Source organism: Rhopalosiphum maidis, chromosome 4 (assembly GCF_003676215.2).
Source record: "Rhopalosiphum maidis isolate BTI-1 chromosome 4, ASM367621v3, whole genome shotgun sequence".
NCBI lineage: Eukaryota > Metazoa > Arthropoda > Insecta > Hemiptera > Aphididae > Rhopalosiphum > Rhopalosiphum maidis.
In genome coordinates this window covers 28525053-28545800 of record NC_040880.1, presented here as the reverse complement: position 1 = coordinate 28545800, position 20748 = coordinate 28525053, and the positions used below count along the sequence as shown (strand labels likewise).

At 25.0% G+C, this 20748-nt stretch overlaps 2 protein-coding genes across 3 annotated transcripts; one reads left to right on the top strand and one right to left on the bottom strand.

The window, feature by feature from the left end:
* Positions 1-2932: 2932 nt before the first annotated feature.
* On the top strand, positions 2933-8529 carry LOC113560557 (protein FAM91A1). Its single transcript, XM_026966499.1, has 15 exons — positions 2933-3109; positions 3377-3461; positions 3526-3735; positions 4064-4248; positions 4331-4431; positions 4508-4667; positions 4727-5041; positions 5114-5430; positions 5488-5651; positions 5717-5865; positions 5922-5979; positions 6058-6195; positions 6269-6494; positions 7657-7726; positions 8316-8529. Exons 1-15 carry the CDS (start codon positions 3020-3022, stop codon positions 8421-8423), a joined length of 2376 nt encoding a protein of 791 aa, XP_026822300.1. The 5' UTR covers positions 2933-3019; the 3' UTR covers positions 8424-8529.
* Positions 8530-8645: 116 nt separating this feature from the next.
* Positions 8646-12444, bottom strand: LOC113548160 (dual specificity protein kinase TTK-like). Of its 2 annotated transcripts, XM_026948885.1 has the most exons (7): positions 12181-12444; positions 11135-11262; positions 10120-10948; positions 9907-10055; positions 9640-9797; positions 9118-9311; positions 8767-9054 (listed from the first exon to the last, which is right to left on the bottom strand). In XM_026948885.1, exons 2-7 carry the CDS (start codon positions 11257-11259, stop codon positions 8767-8769), a joined length of 1743 nt encoding a protein of 580 aa, XP_026804686.1. In that variant the 5' UTR covers positions 11260-11262; positions 12181-12444. The 2 variants fall into 2 exon arrangements, with proteins under 2 accessions (XP_026804687.1, XP_026804686.1); XM_026948886.1 differs by lacking the exon at positions 12181-12444 and having other exon boundaries at positions 8646-9054; positions 11135-11259.
* Between the last annotated feature and the right edge of the window lie 8304 nt (positions 12445-20748).

Here is a 20748-nt window from a genome sequence, read left to right as displayed (position 1 = left end):
TATATTTAAAAAAAATCAACAGTCATACCTGTGATACCTTAACCTTTTAATTTTAAAAATGTTTGAGATAAAATAAAAAGTGGTTTAACTCATACATACTCAATCAAAAATAAAATGTTTGCACTCAACTATCAACATTATCCAAAGAGCAATTTTCATTAGATAATAAATTGTTACTTTATAAGTATCAAGCCAACGTTTTTTGAAAGAAAATTAGGGTAGGTATTTTTTATTTCAGTTATAACCAAAATAAGTACTAAAGTTTGACCAACCAAAAATACACGTATGAATGTATGATCGACGTTTAATTAAATGCAATGTTTCCACGTGTTTAATTAACGTCGATCACACGTATATTTTTTATAATTGTCCATATTTTTTCCACTATGATCATCTAAATTCTAAATCATTGGTATGAAGGCGGAAATCATAACTAGAAGATGTTGATACTATATCATTGTTCTAATCGAGATCTTGAATTATGTTCTTGTCGTTCAGGCTATCTGTGTCCAACCTAGACACTGATTGCAACCCTGACAATTTAGCCCACTGTATGTATATATATATATATACTACGGGCTATTTGGAATAAACTGGGTAATGTAGGTAGTAGTTACACATTTGCCCGGGCAATGTAATCTATGAAATTTTTTTTAACCAACTAGAAATTTTTTATTTTTAGTATAAATTATTATCTATTATTATCTATTTGTAATAATTTATAGTAATTTTTTATTAAAAACAATGATTATTAATTTTATTCATCATGTGTCATAATATTACGATTATTTTGATGAAATAACTAATATTATCATTTTATTTTTATAATCAATTTAATTCAATTTTCAAAAAACTGCAATTTTACAATACATTATGAAATTTTTAAAATACTGTGTATAAACTTATTTTTGTTAATAACAATCTAAAACAAAAAAAAAACAAGAAAGTCATTAAATTGTTATTTTTTTTATTATTCCATAAAAATAATCGTAATAATATTATGACATATGAATAAAAAAAATCAATACTATAAATTATAATTTTTAATAAAAATAAAAAAATAATATTATAGTTGGTTAAAAAAAATGTATGGTTTACACATTGCCCATAATGTATATATATAAATTATAAATACAAATCCATGTATGAAAGTATAAAACTGCTGGTGCTTATATAGTTGATCATAATTAGAGTGTGGATTTCTATGCAATTGCATATTTTTTCCTATTAATATTTTTGGATTTTGTTAGTTTTTTCCACGAATCATCATAATTTAAAGCTAATGGTGAATTTTTTTTTCATATTTCTGCATATTTAAAGAGTATTGCATATTTTTGCATATTTTGACTAAATTCAAAATTTATTGCATATTAAAGCAAAAATTTAAAAAAAATGTATAAAATAATATTTTGTCAAGTAGAAAAATTAAAACTAAATTTCATAGTCACTAAATAATAATTTTTATATATATATTTAGTTATGAGATAAATAATTGATTACGACGTAAACTTAAAATATGCCCCAATAACTTCGGTTGACGTCGAACGTTCGTTCTCAGTTTTTAAAAATATGTTAATCGATAAACGACACAGCTTCACAGAAGAAAAACTTGAAATGCTTATGATTATTAATTTTAAAAATAAATTAAGTTCAGAAAATTCCCTAAATTTGTTTTTATTAAGTATTTAAGTAATTAATTATTATAAGTTTTATTGTAAATTTTAAATAAATAAAAAATTGTTGCATATTTTTTACATATTTTCATGATTTTTACAGCATATTATATGACATATTTCGATATTTTTAAATGCATAAAAATACGCGCTCTAATCATAATATACATTATATATATTATATGATCTAAGTGCTGGTGTTTGAGTAACAAGGTTGATCTATTCTGTGGTGTAAGTGTGTAAAGTGTAACTGATGTAAGGTGATTACTGATTTGGGATTACCGTAATAACGTCTATATTATAAGGTATAAAAAGACTATTTCATAAACTTTCATTTCAAATGTTTCAATAATTGTTAAATAGTCCTGTTACACTCTGTATATTAATGTCGTTCTTAGTTTTCGTGATTAGGAATGGCAAAAAGCAGAACTATAGAATATAGATAGAATTGTCCGGAAACAAATATAATTTTGAAATAAAAATATAATATAATATAAGAATATGTAATAATAATAATAATTTAACGTTTTTCTCTTTTTAGCAAGTTGTTAGTATTATTATTATCCTATTTAATGTTTATTTTATTTTTATAATCAACAGCTTCTCTTTTTTTATATATAAAAGGAATAGTTTACATCACGGTCTTAGAAAATATCTTTAAGATTGTTTACAAAATACATTTTTACCGAGACTTTACATAATCCTTTAGTAATTACTTATTGGAATATCAACGGACAACGGCCCCGGTGGTTTAATTATAAATGATATTTAAACTTAACTATTGTTCTGTGTTGCGGCTGTAGGATAATATAAGTAATAGTCATATTATAATATAAGTTTTCGTTAGATGGCGTTAATAATTTAGTATTTCCTATTTGAACTTGTTTCTGAACCCAAGGTGGATAATGGATATATCACAATCATAATCCACCTTGTCTGAACCATTTGAAATTCATTGATAAGGTTTTGGACACAAATTCATTTAGTTCATTACATTCACCCATAGAGTAATATACTTTAATATAGTAAATAGTGATAATATATATTTACTTGCATAATTTCTATTGATTATGAAAGTATGAATAAAGTACTATGTTATTCTGTGGTACTATATCTATATATTAAAAATAAGATAGTAATATCTAAAACTGTGCCACGGAATAAGATACCACAGAATGTGAAGATACCTTAATCCGTAATAATCATTGCCCATTGGTGGTTTGTAATGATTAGAAGTCTGATAAGTGATAAATATATCAATACAATATGTTAAAGTAAATAATATTTACCAAATGCTAAATAGTTGAAATTTGAATTAAAAATTCGAAAATGATTTTGTAAATTGTATGTTAAATTTGCCAAGTATGAACGAAGAAATGGAAAAATGTGTACTTCAAAATATTCCTTGGGCTAATTTACCACCAGCCGTAAAACAAGTAATTTTTGAATATTACATTTAATTTTGATTTAATAAAATCTGGGCATTGCTTGAAACCAGACACTTGAAAACCAATAACATTCCAATTTACTTACCTGCTTATTATAAAATCATTAAAAATAATGATTAAACTAACTAATTGTAATTCCAAGAATTTTTTGGTATCATTATTGTAGGTGCTTTGTGCGTGTATAACTTTTTAAACTGAATATTCAACTTTTAAATATTCTTACAAAATGTTAATGAGTCTATTTATATTTTTCAGGGAGTTGGAAATTCTCTAAAAGAGTATAAAAAATGTATTTCTGTGTACAGCATAAGGAATCAAGTTCGATACAAAACAAATTTAGGTAACCCTACACGTTATAATATTAGTAATAGTTTTAGTATGTTTTAATTGTTATTTTATTGCAGTGAGAACAGTTGTTAGAAACGAACAAAATTACTATGAAGATTTGATGACATATAGTAGAGAAAATTTGATGCTTTATCCATACCATCTATCTGATGTAATTGTTAAAGGACTAAGAATAACACCATTTCAATTTTATATATCAACGATTATACATGTTATGGAGTCAGACAAAAGCTATGATTCAATTCCAAATTTCACAGCAGTTGATTGTATTTATACCTTATAAATTAGTTTTATTTACTGAAGTTTATTAAATTGATTCAGTGGTATATTTATTATATTGTTTTTTGATTGTTAGTTGCAGTGAAGAAGAATGTAAAGAATAATTTTATAAGTGCCTATAACAATATAAATTAAAACTAATTATAAATATACAGATGATCACATTATCAGTGAAAATTGTTTTTCCTATATAAGTTCTAGAAAAATAAAAAAATTAATTTAATCACCCCTTTACTATAAATATGCCACAAAAATTTAACTATATATGTTTTGTTCTTAATTTACTTATTTTTGTATTTATACTTCTATTTTTAGGTCTTAGAATACTAGGAATCGGTCGTAATGAGTATATTGAATTAATGAATCAATGCAGAACAAAAAATAAACTTTTTAGAAGGAAAAATGAAATACGACCAATGTTACCATCTCAACCAATAGATATAAATCCAGATCCTTGGTGGACTGTTGATGTTGGATGTTTGTTTGAAGATGATATTAAAGTATATTATAATTTAAATCAGTATAAGACTATACATCATTTTATTTTAGTTAAATATTAAATTGTTATAATTTATTTTAAAGACCATCAATGAAGACGAAAAAAAATTTATTGACCATATAATTGATAATGGACAACAAATGGCTGGAAGCTTAGATTACAATATACTCCACAGTCTTTACAAGTAAATAATTATTAATATTTTTACTACTTATTAAAACTAATATATTTTATAGAATATGATTTTAATTTATTTGTAGAAAAGGTTTAATTTACTATGATGTTCCAATATATGATGATGACCATATAATAGTATCAACGCTTGGTGGTTTTGTTATGAACAGAGTGCTTGGTGATAATTTTGAAAATCTACTTTATAAAATTTTTGTATCTATTGATGAACACACTTCAGTTAGTGAGGTAATTATTTTTCTAATACATACATTTTTTTATATACTTAAAATGTCTATTTTTAAAAGTTGGCTACAGTATTAGAGATTGATTTGGAATCTGTTAAAAATGCAGTCTCCTTATTTTGCCGATTGAAAATTGCACAAAAGAAAAGTACTAAAAGTTTTTCTACTCATTTATCCTGGTCTGGTTCAAAGAATATACCAAAATTAGAAATAGTAAATGTAGAAAATGTATCTGATGTATCTTCTTCAATAATATTACCTACTGAAATACCAGATATTCTTGAATCATCGCCAGATAAAAGTAATGCTGAAAAAAGAATGGCTTTTTTGTTTGATTCAACTCTTACAGCATTTTTAATGATGGGTAATCTGTCCCCTGTAAGTATACAATTTTATTTAAAACATTTTTTATTAAATGATATTTTCATTAAAATAAACATTCAAATTTAGAGTCTAAAAGATCATGCAGTTACATTATTTGAAGCTGGCAAATTGACTGATGAAGCATTAAATGTGTTTTTGGATGAACTTGACAAAGTTGCAGACGGTTATAGTTCTGGTAGTTGTGTTTTTGGAAGTGAAACTCCTAGTGCAAGTGAAAGTGAAGGCGAAGCTAGAAGATATTTTGAACATGCATTAACACTCAGAAGTACTGTGAAAGCATTGAGATCAGAAAATTGCTCCGGTAAACTGGATCTTATTCGATGGGAAAGTCTTAAGTCCTTAACAGCAGATACATGTGTTAGATTTTTGAAAAAAAATTACAAGTGAGATTGTCTTAGTTTATTAAATTTGTTTAGTAAATATATTTTAATTGTTTTTAGTTTATTAATGTCAATGGCTCCTTTAAACAAAGAAACACCTCTTTTAACATCACCAAAATTACCACATATTGGTCCTCCTATACCTGAAGTTAATTCAGTTTGGTTTAAATTATATTTATATCATAAAACATGTTATGGACCTCCATCACTACTATTGATTAGAGGTAAATAATAAATATAGAAAATAAATTGTTACTTGTTATTACTATTTAATGAATGGTTTTAATAGGTGTACGCTTGTGGAATGTTCCTAAAATGTTTCGACATTGTTCTAAAGTAATGATAACTACTTGGGGACATGATCCACATTTTATATCTATTGAAAACTTATTAACCATTATTAATGACACATTAAAAGAATCACCAGTTCTTATACAAGTAATTGAAAAAATATATATATTTATCCCAAGTCAGTACTAGTTTTATGTTTTTAGGCTTGTAATCCAAATACTTGTGTATTACCATTTCCAAAAATGAACCATTTACAAAATGGTAAGTAATATTGACATATTGACATGTAAGCATTTAATGTAGAATTTATTACATTAATTAATATAATTAATTGTTTAGAACACTCATTTTTATATGAAGAAAATTTTTTAAAAAGTCTATCAAACGTTTTAAACATTGAAAATACATGTGGTTACATAACTTGTGTAACAACACCTACTAAATATGAGAAGAAATTTACTTCAGAACAATCCAGTGGTTAGCAAATTTTACAGTTAATTAATTAATTAATCAATCAATTAATTATTAATTAATTTTTTATTTTTAATAGATGTTTCACCTGTTTTTCAAAAAAATGGAGTATCTCTCTTAAAAGAAGAATTAGATAAATTAAATGATGCAACGTGCATAAAGAAAACACTGCTACTAGAACCTGTTTATGATACATCAGAATGGACTTTGTTAGACTGTTGTTTTGGAGTGCCACTTTTTAATTCAGATATCAACCAAAACATTTGTAAACATATTGTAGAAAATCAAATGTGGAATGAAGAAAAGTAAATTTATATATTTAATTTTTAAATAAATGCACAGTTCTAATTAGATAATGGAATATGTGTATTGACACATCTTACAGGAAAAATAGGGACACATTTTGTTTTTATTATCAACACATATAAATTTAAAAGAATTTCATGTTTGTAAATTAGGTAACAAGACAACGGCAAATACAAATTTTCATCAGTTCTGATTCTATGTTTTTATACTTTATATTGGAATGAATTGAACTATTATTTATTATTAAACTTAAACAAAAGTGCATTATACATGTCCTCTTTTTGGATTTTTACTATATTTTAATTTTTTAATAACATTTAAAATTAAAATATTGTGAAAAAATCAATTATAAAACACAGATAATATTCTCTTATAAGTTTATAATGGATCAATTTAACCAATATTTAAGCTAATAATTCAAAATTGGAACTTTTGAATGTAAATTAACAAGATACAGTGTTTTCTTGAACAATTAAATGATGTGACATTATATATATATATATATATATATGTGTGTGTGTCTGTGCATTGGGGTTAACCTTAAACTAAATAATACTAAAAATCCTATAAAATAGTAGATAATTTTACATATTTTTATTTGTAGAAAAAACAAAATTTTACCTACACAATTTAACTTAAATTACATGGACCCAAGACTTATTAATATAAATTGTAGACCTTTGAAAATGATTACTCGGCTTACCAAATAAAAAATTATTAAATATTAATGCTTATTATTGGCTTTAGACCAGAAGTTTTCAACCTTTTTAAAACCATGCGGCACACTTCATTGTATACAAAATTTTTGCGGCACACTAATCTATATAATATGTGAAGCATATTTTATATAATATATACCTATATATACATATAAATACATACTAATAAAACTATTAACAGATTTTTTGCGGCACACTTCAATAGCGCTCACGGCACACTGGTTAAAAACCACTGCTTTAGACCTTTCACAAAATTTATAGGATATTCTTAAAATAATATTTCAAAATTAATTTTAATAATTATCTTGATAATATCTAGAAAATAAAATAAAACATAAATTTTTAACTTATACAATATTCTTAAATATTAAAATAATATTTTTAAACCATGTTATTAGTGTATGTAAATGACATTTTCTAAATTTTTTGATTTTATTAATAGTGTTATGAAACTTGTGGAATCAAATGAGTTATTATCAAAAGATTTATTAAATTTTATTGAGTTATATAAGGTAAGATGTATTTATATTTTATTTTATAAAAAAATGAAATTGGTTAACACAGCTAAAATTACCATGTTTTTTTATACATCCTTTTAAATTTAAAAATTTTGTAAAATTGCACTATATTTATACAATATTAAGTAATGTTGTGTACTTAACTTTTAATATCTTTATTATTTATTTTCCTGTCACACCTTGGTTACAACCTTTCTAACTTCTAATACCTAATCACCACGATCATTTCAACGCTTAGCAATTCTTTCTATGATTTACTCTTTTCTAGTTTTCTTTGTTAATGTTACGTATTATTACATACTTTCCAATTATCCTGATTTCTATCTCCTCTTAACTCTTTTTTCTAAATTCAATATATATCCATACAATTATCTCTTTTATTTAAATAATCTCTTTATTTTTTTATATAATATGCAGTATTACAGTATTACTGTATACACCTATATGTGCTTAATTAATTTTATAATTTAATTATTTTGATAAATTTTATAAATAATGGCAGTAAAAAACTACATAAACATTTACATAACTCCTATGAAATTTGTCTTACAATAATATTGATATAAATTGCATTCTTTTTTAGGACTCTGACAAAGATTTTGAAGATTTATTACCATTTGATAAATCATCAATAGCATGGCCTGTTGATTGTTTGATATTCGAAAATGGAAAATTGACAGTATGGAAGTAATTAAGTGTATTAAAAATTATTATTTTCATCATATTATTCATAATTAATTTATTACTATAATTCCAATAATATGCAAGTTATATACAATTTTGTTAAATTAATTTTAAATTTAATTAAAATAACCTAAGTTAAAACACTAAAATTATATAAAATGTATAATGTAAACAATAATTCATTAAAATAAAACAATTATATATATTATTTATATAATTACATCACAATTTATTTTAAGTACTGTATGTTTATCAATACTCAAAATAATATATACATTTGAAGAACACGTTTGAAACGGCAATATGAATTATAAATACAACATTTTAGTACATATAATATTAAAAAGTACTTAAGTCATAGGTTTAAATACTGTATTTTCAATAAGCTTCAGTAAATCGACTACATTAGGTCTGGCTTTCACGTCTTTAATCAAACATAACTTCATTGTTTGCATTAGTACAGGTGGTATACCTTGAGTAAATATTTTACTGTGATTCAAGAAACTAATATTTTGAGTAGATTCTGCAATGGCTTGTAACTTTTGCCAAGTGTTTGTCAAATGTGAATAAGGAGTCTTGCCATAAATTAAACTATACAATATGCACCCTAGTGACCATACATCTGATTTTTGATTTATCTAAATAGAATGTAAAAAAAGATCAGTATTTATTATTAAATCTAAACAATTCAACCAACTCACTTTATGTCCTTGAAAATTTGAACCGCCACTTCTTATACATTCGGGGCTCATATAATTCCAAGTTCCCGTAGTCACATCTTTTAACACACTTGTCATATCTCCATGAATTTTTGAAGCTATACCAAAATCTATCAATTTCAAACGACCACTGACCAGTAGAAAATTTGCAGGTTTAAGATCTGAATGTATGACACCTATTGGAAAAATAAATTATTTAATTCCAAGTAAAATATTTTTTTTGGGGAAGCTTGTGTGTTTTTATTGGTCATTTAAAGTTTATTATACCAATAAAATTAATTAAATAACAAAAAATTTGAGAATTAAGATTAATAATCTCACTTTTTTAAATTTAAAATTTTATTTTTATGTCTAATAGTAAAATATACCATACTTTCTTTTTTAAACTACAGTACACATACTAATTACATCTCACGACAAAAAACCTCAAAATACAATAGTGGAAAAAAGTATAGATGTTTTCAACTTTGGCTTGAATATCAGAATATATAACAATATATTTACCTTTAGCATGTATTTCATTAACAATAATTAACATTTCTGACCAATAGTACATTATCATATGAACAGACATATGTTTTGTATTACGAATAAGTTTTGAAAGATCTGTATCACCTTTTTCCATAACCATATAAAGTATTTTTTCTTTAGTAGTATATTGACTGAAATAATATAATATCTATGTGTATACTTAGATTTTGAATAAAAAATAAACAATGAAATTAATTTGATAAATAAAAATGACAATTTAATAAGATACATTAAATTTACCTGTCAAATAGGTGTATAACACTTTCACATGATTGCAGGTTTTGTAACAAAGTAACTTCATTTAAATATCCTTTTGCAATAATATCTTCAACTTCGGATAAATCTACCTTTTTTATTGCAACCACTTGGTTTGTGTCCGGATGTAAAACCTTATTAAATTTCAAAAATATGTTAGAAATAATAGTATAAATATCCTAACAAACATAAATTTACCTCGTACACAACACTAGAACCACCATGGCCAAGTGTATTTAGTATACTATAATTAATTCCTTTAACAGATATATAGTTTTCATTGGCGCATTTAACACACACACTACTTGATGAATTAATTGGCCGTTTAAATTCTCCATCTTGAATAAATCCAACTGGAATATGACGAATAGGAGATCGAGCTCTTATTACAAAATTATTACGATTTGCTGCAGGAGACAGTTCAAGTGCAGTATGTTTAGGTTGATCATCTAGGGGTTGACATTCTAATTGCTTAGTTGTTAAAGAATTATTTATTGAAAAAGATGAATGTGATGTTTCTGGTATAACAGTTGTTTCTCTAATACTATGATATAAACTGGTATCATAATTGTATTTTGAAGTTTCAGGTGACACATAATATGTTTCATCTTTCATGCTCTCTGATGATTTATTTGAAATTTCTTTTATAGTGAGTGATGGTGTACTAATATTACTTTTGTTTAATTTTTGAGATTCAGGTGTTCTTAATTCTTTTATTTGCTCTGGTAAATTTTCCTTATTGCTGTATAATGAGCGTTTAGTGCTTAATTCAATATTAGGTCTTACATTTTTTATATTAGTTAGTGTGTCACTTGGAGTTTCTAAATCACTATCATTTTGATTTTTAATAGCTGGACGGACAAATGGAGTATCATGAACTAAGTCAAGTTTTTCAAAACCACCAACTAAATTTTCAGGCGTACGTATTTGAAATGAACCTCCCAAATCAGCTTCTGCAGTTTTATTTTCAAATAAAGGTCGATTCTCATTTATATGTTTTAAAGATCTACCCTTTTGTCCCAAACGACTAGAAAAAAAAAAAAATTTCTATGTATTCATCTTAAATATTTATTATAAAATGAACTATAGAGTATTAAATATACAATAAGGACTTATACAAATATCAGAGTAAAAATTAAATATACATAATATATGAAAAATAGCTATCCATATCTCTTTTAATTATATATATATATATACAGTAATAACCTACCTAGTAATTGGTTTTCTTGATCTAGAATATTTTAGTTGCAATAATGGACATGTAACATAATTATCAGTCTCTCCTTCATTTTCTTCGACATTGTAGAAATTGGATTCTATACTATGGTTCATCATAACCTATTTAAAATTAAATTAAATTTAATAGTGATCAGACACAATATAATCATAATAATAATATAATCTGTATACAACTAAAATTTTATACAAAACAGTCCACTATAAACATATCATGACCTATTTATAATTGTTATCTACACATTATTATTGTTTAATTGATATTGAACTACTTATATAATAAGCAAATATAATGTAAATACTATTCTAATAAAGTTCCTAATATTAGAACTAGTTACAGCACAAGTCCAAGCATTAGTAAGAGCTAAGTTTTACATTTTAGGATGTATAAATTATATTAAGAAAAATGTAATGACTAAATTATAAAAAACAAAGTAAAATAAACATAATTAAAAAAAAAAAATTAAAGAATCGACTCATTTTGTTTCAATATTGAGCGTTAAAAAAGTAAAATGTGTAGCCAGCAAATTGAAACAAATTATTCTTGGACTGATTTTAATATGAGTCGGAATGTAACTACACCATATTGATAAGTATTAGTATCGTCTTGAAAATCTTAAAAAATAGCAAGTCTACAATAATTTATAAGAAAGATACTTACTATCTGTATATACAGAATAATACAAATAATATGATGAGTAAATAATATAACATAGAGTACTAGACGTAGCAACATGATGGAATGAAGTTTCCATTGCCACTACTTTCCTTAACTAATTACTTATAAAATAAAAATGTAATTACTGATCATTAAAAAATTTTGACAACTTTCATAATTATAAAAAAGTAAATTTGAATCAATCATGAAGATATAGGTATCATTATTTTAATTAATAAATCTTTTTTAATAATAAAACCAGAGATCTTGATTCATACGAATTGATAAAAAATTGTACGATTTACATTTAGAAAGGATGTAACTTCTGCATAATCATAAAAGTACAAAAAATAAAAACTTACCTCAAAAAAACTATAATTTGAATCCACAAAAATATAATTTGATTAATTTAATACTTAAATTAAGTTTGGCATCAACACAATATCATGATTCATAATATTTGTACGATTTTGAAAGTAAATAAAAGAAGCATTTAACTTGTTTATTTTCTTAAACAGTAGAACACAAGGTAAGTAGTTAGTTATACAGGAATAATCACAGAATATATTATTATTCTTTTGGAAATTATTTTAATTTTTAGTATTAAATTATTTTTCTACAATTTTACGTTATTACGATATAGCATTTAGTATTTACTTTTCTTATTTTGTAATTGTTTAGAATGTTGTTTTTATTTCAGTTATCGTTATCAACTATTTCTCAATTCGTCCATTTTGAAAATTCAAAAAATAACGTTCCATATACAGTGTAGCCAAGTTGCATAATACTAATTTAATTTAAAAAATAAAAAATTTAATTTATAGGTATCGTTTTTAAAAAACACATGTGGGACGCGGGTATAACGTACTCTTAATTTGTTGCTTTTAAAGTATCAGATACGATTCCGAAACACATTATCACCTTACATATTCATAGTGGCGGCTATTCTATAGTAGAGGTGTAGTAGTGCCTGCTACACCTTTAATTAGAGGTGGATAGAGTGGGTTGTCTATATAATTTTTCGTAAGCGAATAATACAATAATACTTTGGAATATTTTAATAGTATAATAGTAAATATTTTTTTCAACATTTTGTATAAACAGTGGCGCAATTATCGAGAGTGTTGGGTGTGCAATTCACAGGGGCCCCCGGTTTTGAGGGCCCCTAAATTAAAAAACTCATATAATCTATATAACTCACGATATTCCTATACTATAATCTCTAATATAAACACATATTATAATATTTTTTTTATATAATAAATAATTGTCTTTACTCTTTTAAATTAAAGAATAATTCAAATTACGAATACTTATGTGAAGAATTAAGTATATCGTAATACAGTATAGGTCCGAAATGCGGGTAAAGAGTTACAGAGTATACACTATAATTGAAAATTTGAAACTTCTTTTACTATTATACATAATAATTATGCTGGTATGTGTACTGTGTAAGTCATAACTCGTGACAAAATTACCTATGTGTCTGACGATAATAAGACAAAAACTATCTATCTATAGAATTTTTGTATTACTATCTAATAATAATGAATTGGATACAAACAAAATCATTAATGATTTTGCTGCCGTAAAAACAAGAAGAGTTAATTTTTGTTAGATTTTGTATAAAAAAAATTTTAATTAATTAATACTATGACATGTGAGAAAACAATATTTTTGAAAGTTATAATAGGGTATGATTGTTTTTCATTTTTATTATTAGGTAAGAGCCCTGGTCTGTAAATTTTCTCATAGGCCCTTTATTATCAAGTTACGCTACTGTGTATAAACTATTCAGTAGATGGCATGTTATATGGATGAATATTATTGAGGGTGGGTGGTTACTTCTTATGTTTTGCTACACCTATATTTTTAAGGATAGCCGCCACTGTACATCCATCGGATCTATAACAATATAGTGTAACATAATATTAATTTCCAAGTTACTGCCTACTTCATAATAATATTTATATAAGTCGTCTATTTCTATCTAAATTATAAATAATATTCTATTCATGAAATACTCATAGTGTCATATCTCCTTGACACCCCCTCCCCCCCTGCGTACGCCACTGGTTGCATACATGAAAAAGTTGTTTTATTATTAAAAATATATTTAATATCTACATCTTAGTTCAGAATTTAAACATTTTAAACACATGTATAATTATATATTAAAAATGTACCATTATATAAAAATACTTAAATTACATTAAAACTAGTATTTACTATTAAATATTGTAAAATAAATCTCTAAAATAATTGAGTTTCAAAGCAATTTCTTACAAATTAAAAATACAAAGAAATGAAACGAATGAACGAACAGAACCAAATGTAAATGTTAGAATAAAATAGATCTTTGTATACTCTATACAACATATGCTTAAATGTAAAATACGTAGCAAATACCTAGTAAACTATCAACTATTATCGCAAAATTGATGCAAATATAATTATATATAATTAGTTGATAAAAATTCGTATAAAAAATGTTTTGCCCAAAAATTTCATAACGAAGATATTTTGACCGGGTCGACTAATTTTTTCACTCTTATACCCACAAATCACAATCACAGCCATATAGATCTATATGACCGTGCTCACAATTTATGATAGAAAATACTGAATACAAAAGAAAATGAATATATGAAATTAATCATAAATAGTTAGGTAAAATTAAATCAAATCGATCATTCAATTTTTGTGACAAGTTAATGCACGGTATCAAAGAATACATTCATTTCTTCACTAAGAACTTAAAATTGTATTTAATTATTTTTATACAATAGAACTTGAAAACATTAATCATTATTTTAATTTGTTTAATCTTAAGTGATAAAAATAAATTGAAAACATATGTCATGTATAGTATAAATAGATAGTATAATACTTTCAAATTACATGCGACGCCAATCGTTTAAATCTAAAACGTTCGATTTATAAGATACAAATCTTATTACGCTTTCCACATACATGTTGTCAGAGTACACAGAACTCCTTAAAAAATTGTAATCTTATAAAATATTACATTGTTGATTATTTTTCCTGTTTCTTTTCGAATCAAGCACTGACAAACAAAAATCTATAATCATTAAAACAACAAATTATTTAAACATGATTTAATATTTTTTACTTAATAATATAATATAAAGCCTATCATTATTTATTAGTTACCAGGTAAGGTCAGATAATATTTTTTTTGATGTTTTCGTTTGTATTTAATATTTTTGGTTGTTTATATTTTTTTAATGCATGGTAATCTTCGTTTTCACTTTAGGTACAGCATAATTTTATATAATCAATCTATCGAGATTTTTCGGCGTTTTATGAAAAAAAATATGTAAAAGTAATAGAGATTTACTTTTACTTGAAAGAAGAGTTATAGCGATTGGCAATGATAGCAACTGTGAATACAATATTTTACTATTTCCTTATAGATTTAAATAGGAATTTTTTATAATTTAAGCCTTAAGGGATAAATAATAATAATATATTAACTCATTAGTTATATTAATGATTACGAAAATAAATATAATCAATATTGTACATATAATTATTATACAATACTATACTGGACGGAAATTCAATACTATATTCGGGACTTGGATAGATGGTAGATCACATACGACAACGACAAAAATAGTATAATATTTATTAGTATTATTTATTTAATCAATGATATTAGTGATAGTAGTGATAAGCTGATAAAACGTAGTAATTATAGAAAAATATATAATCTATAATTTTAATTAGTTATAGAAATTTTAATATATCACCAATTTGTTCAGGCTTGGCTATACCGCATTTTTTTTTTTTAGGTTTATTTCAAGCCATTTAGACCCATCGCTACTTTACCATACCCAGTGGCGGATTTTCAAACATTTTTTGTGGGGGGGGGGTCCTGAAAAATAATATGTATTTCAAATGTATTATTTTTATAAAAACAAAATTCATTATACTATATTGTGTTTATGTATATATACTATATTGTATGGGGACCTAAAATTCAAAATTTTCTAAATAAAATCTAGTCTTATTATATAATTATATGTGTATATATCAGTGTCTTTGGGTATTTAGGGAGTCCAGACTCCCTGACCCCCCCACCGTAAATCCTACACTGACAATACCGAATAACATTATTATTATTATTATATTATTATAGCTTCACCTCCGCACCCCCTTTCTATACACAATAGTATACTCGTATAACATATTGCCTTCAATTTTTTCTGGATGGGGGGGTCTATTGAAATACTTGGGGGCTAAACCACCCTAAGTCTCCCCCCGATGTCTGTCTATGCGTATAAGTATCTAGGTAATACATTTATTAGGTAATGATCAAACTATAAATATTTAATAGGAAGTCGTGTAAACGAATAGGTAATGGTTAAAAAAAAATTGCTTGTAGTTAATTAGTAATAATTACTTATAGGCCTTGTAAAATAAGTCAATATCAAGGGCTTCTTATTTGTACTCTGATATGGTCTACATGGATAGTATTGATAGTAAATAGTTTACTATAACAAGTTTAACATTTAAAATTTTAATACGTAAAACTAATCATTGATTAATGATTTAGTATACTTGGTCCCTTAGTCTGTGATCTTTTCTATCTTTCATTAAATCAATTAAAATATATTTATAATTATATCTTATGTATATAGGCTGTTGTTGCATATTAAAATAACTATATTATACATATATAGTATTATAGTATTACATTGTTATATTAATTACTGGAATTGATTTTTATGATGAAAGCCGATCCTAAAGTATTTAAATTGAAATATCTTATACTATCATTATGTATTTATGTCTATAATCATATTCATATATTGTTTATATATTATACATATAGATTTAACATTTATTAATAATCGATTCAATTCGTTTGTTTGCGCGCAATATAACATTTTTTCCTAAACATCAATGAATGTCGTTTGCGTACAAGATACAACGTAAACATATAATTTGTATTTTTAAATTTGGACTTACCTAAAGTAATTGAATTATCAATACAAACTGAAACTATCAGTAAAAATTATCAGCAATACAAGTTTATCTTGTAATAAAAATATATCATTAGTAGTGTTCATTTATTACCTATTAAATACACAATAGTATTAAAAATAATCGTCGTGTATTAAACTTATTACTACAGATAGGTAAGTACTAGGTAGTTAGTAGTTTAAAACTTTTAATAGTTGTTCGTCAGCAAGCAGTACTACAGCTATACTGACTATGAATATCCAAGTTTGTGAATTTTTTAAAAAGATATAAGATAAAAAGTGTATACATTTAGAGAATATCAAACTTAAAAATCTAGTGGTAGTGGTAATATACATTTTAGGTGTACAATTAAAACATTTTACGAAAGTGTAGTGCTCAATAAATTAAATTAAATTTCAAAAATGACAAACATGCATAATCATTGTGAGTACGACAACCGAACAATTAATAAATAAGTAGTAAAAAGACAAGAAGTAAGTAATTTAAAACATATAGAGCCAAAAATGATTTACACATTAAACCAAATAAACTCATACGCTGGATGCTGGGAACTGAAAAATATTGATAACTTAAACATTTTTAATTTAGCAATATGCTGATATGCAATTAATTTGAAAATCTATACTTATATAGTTCTATGAAACCCAAAAAATATTGTTTCTAAACTTATTTACGGAAATGTTTAGAAGATGATAAAAAACAATTCACTTTTGATGTTCGGCATAATCTTACTTACGAAGATAATATGCTTTTTGTTTTGTTAATGATGATGGAAATCTATTCATATTTACATGTAAAAAAAATTGGAATTGTTACAAAGTGTAGAACATGTTTTTTGGGATGGGAAATTTTTATACGTTTCTATATATGTTGTTTAACTTTATGCTATTTATAATTTACGTATATATAAACAATTTTTATGATTCTATGACGTTTTATTTTGATTAATATACATACTGATGATACTTACATTAACGTTACAAAATATATGTATGTTGAAATAGTTGAGATAGTAAAATATATTTAAGCAATTTTCATAATGATTTTTAAAAACTGCACATAATGTAGTATTGAAAACTTTTCCTAACTGCAAAATTGCATACTGTATCTTTCATTTAGGATAAAATTTATTTAGATACATTCAACAACTCAAAATATTATTGACAGACTACTTTTAAACATACTCGAACAAACGACGATTCTAAAATAGATAAATGGATAGTGTTTTTTTTTTTTTTTATTTGATTATTTACCCCCTGAAGAATTTTTAGATTGATTTTGTGACTTTGTATCTATAGCACCTAGTATAAAATTTAGTATTAGGTACTTCTGTATTTTTTGATTATGTTTAAAAAAATTACATTACATTAGACAACAATTTTCCTCCAATATTATAATGCTGCGAACTTATTGAGTATTAATAATCCGTAGAGGCTTGGACTTTTAATGGTCCAGAAAGTTATCACAAAAATTATAACAGTCTGTTTTATACTGTTTATCCACACATTACATATACACTAAGTAATCAATATAATTATTGAAATTCAAAGTAAAATTGATATAAAATTAAAATAAAATCATAATCTTTAAAAGAAAATAGACTATTAATAAGGAGGCACAATTGAAGAATATTTAAAATGAATAAAAAAAATATAACCATCGATCGTTTAATTTATATGAAGAAAATCTGACTTTAATATCACCATTCCAAATTAGTATATTAAATATCATTTACTATTTAGTAGTATACCTATTAGTATATAGTATCAGAATTAACAGATTACCTAGTACCTATTATCTATTACTTAATACTTATTACTACTTATTAATATTTAATAGTATAATTATAAATTTATTTAGAACAAACACTGAAACACATACACATTTTTAATCACGATTGTGCAAAAGAGATAGTCTTAACTCTTTATCCTAAGTATTAAAATGAGAAGGTATGTGCTGTTAACGCTGTTGGGTTCAAACGAATTGGAAAAAAGCAAATGCGCGAAAACGATATGTACCTTTATTATTTAGGTAAACCTAAAATATGGGGCGAATGTAAGCTCCTACACGGCTACATAAGACCTAGCAGATTAAAAATACATTTATTTTAGATATTTAAATGTTTAACATAATCAATAATCATATTATAGTTAATTTTGTTTGTTGAATACTCGAAATTACTTACTCATGTAAATACCTTTATAAATTATCCCATCTTGCAAGAATTGACAATCATACCTTTTTTAACAATGTAGAAACTTACATATCTTACTTTTATATTCGTGTAGGAATTTAAACATAATTTATGTAGGAATTAAGACAATCAAGTATTAACGTATGTAATTTTTTACCTGTAATTCTTGTGTAAGAAACAAAGAACTAATACAGCCTGTTGTAAGGTGACTTGGGGCCTGGGGGGGGGGGGTGCTTGGCACCCTCAAATTTCATATTAGTATCCCCTTCCCCAAATTTTTAATAGCATCATCGATTTCTATTGGTTATAAATTATGAATTATGGATATATATAACTATGAACTTAAATCTAACACCCTCATAAATTTAATCCAAATTGCATTTATGGTAAGCTCACTGCATAACATTACTGTAAATTGCTTAAATTTTTCCCAATTTTAACACCACATTGGAGGTAGTGATTTTTTCTTTGTTATATAAACTCTTAACATAAGAATTTAGAAGTGTTCTATTTCCAACGTACCAATTAAAATTAATGAATTGATAAGAATTAAAAATAGATTTTACCCCTTTTTTAAAGTTTTTAATTTATTCTAAAATAGAATATGAAAAATTTTTAATTTCTAACTTTTTTTGAATTTATGGAGATAAAATCTAAAATGAAGGGAATCCGGTTTTAAGTAGATTTATTACAGGTGAATTTAAATTTGTTTTCAAAAATTCTATGGTTTTACTAGATAAATTGGTAGGTACGTTGGAAATAGAACACACTAACATTGTTATATTGTACGTATTGATAGTTAGATAAAGAAAGAAAATTGCCAATATCAGTCTTCATAAACTTGTGCTTGTCCTCATTGACATTGTAGATACGCCCGCATGTAGACTGTAGTTGTCTCCGTCTTTGACGTAAAATCTTCAATAATTAATAATTATCTTTAAATATAGTTTATAAATACATCTATATATTGTCAAGTTTAATATTAGAGTGAATAGACTCATTATTAAATTTAAAGGCAAGATTATTGTATTATATAGATATATCTATAATCCAAGACATTTCATAGTTTATACTGAGTAGGTATTATAATATTATTGATGTTTTAATTTTGAAGTGAACCACCATTAAAGAAATACCTACTTAATTTTTGACATAAGTTAATAATTCTTTAATCATGGACCATGGTTATAATTATGTAAAATATTACATTTTAAAACATAATATAATATTACTCTGTTCAAAATATCAATAAGTCGATAAGATTTCTAAAATAATATTTTTACATTTAAATTTGGTAATAATTGGTGAATTTACTCTAATAGCTAATACAATGCTTTAATCACGGGCGGATAGACCATTTTTGGCCTACCGGGAAATTTTAAAAAGGAGGGCCCCCACATGAAAAAAAAAGTCTAATAAAGGCCCCATTACCGAAATACGAAGGGGGGGGCTACTAGGAAATGCCCAGTTTCCCGGTAGGCCTATCCGCCTATGGCTCTAAACACAGACTAGATAAATTTAGGCCGTAGATTTATCTAGTCTGTGCTCTAAATCTAAAATGACAAAAAATTGATTTAACTAAACGTTAATTTGCTGCTTTAATCTTCACAGTTCACGGAGCGACAGGTCACAATAAATTCTTTAACCTATGTGGTAGGTCACAACGAATCTGTCCATAGGTTCATGTTTCATAATTATTATTTCATAAACAATAGTTATAAGA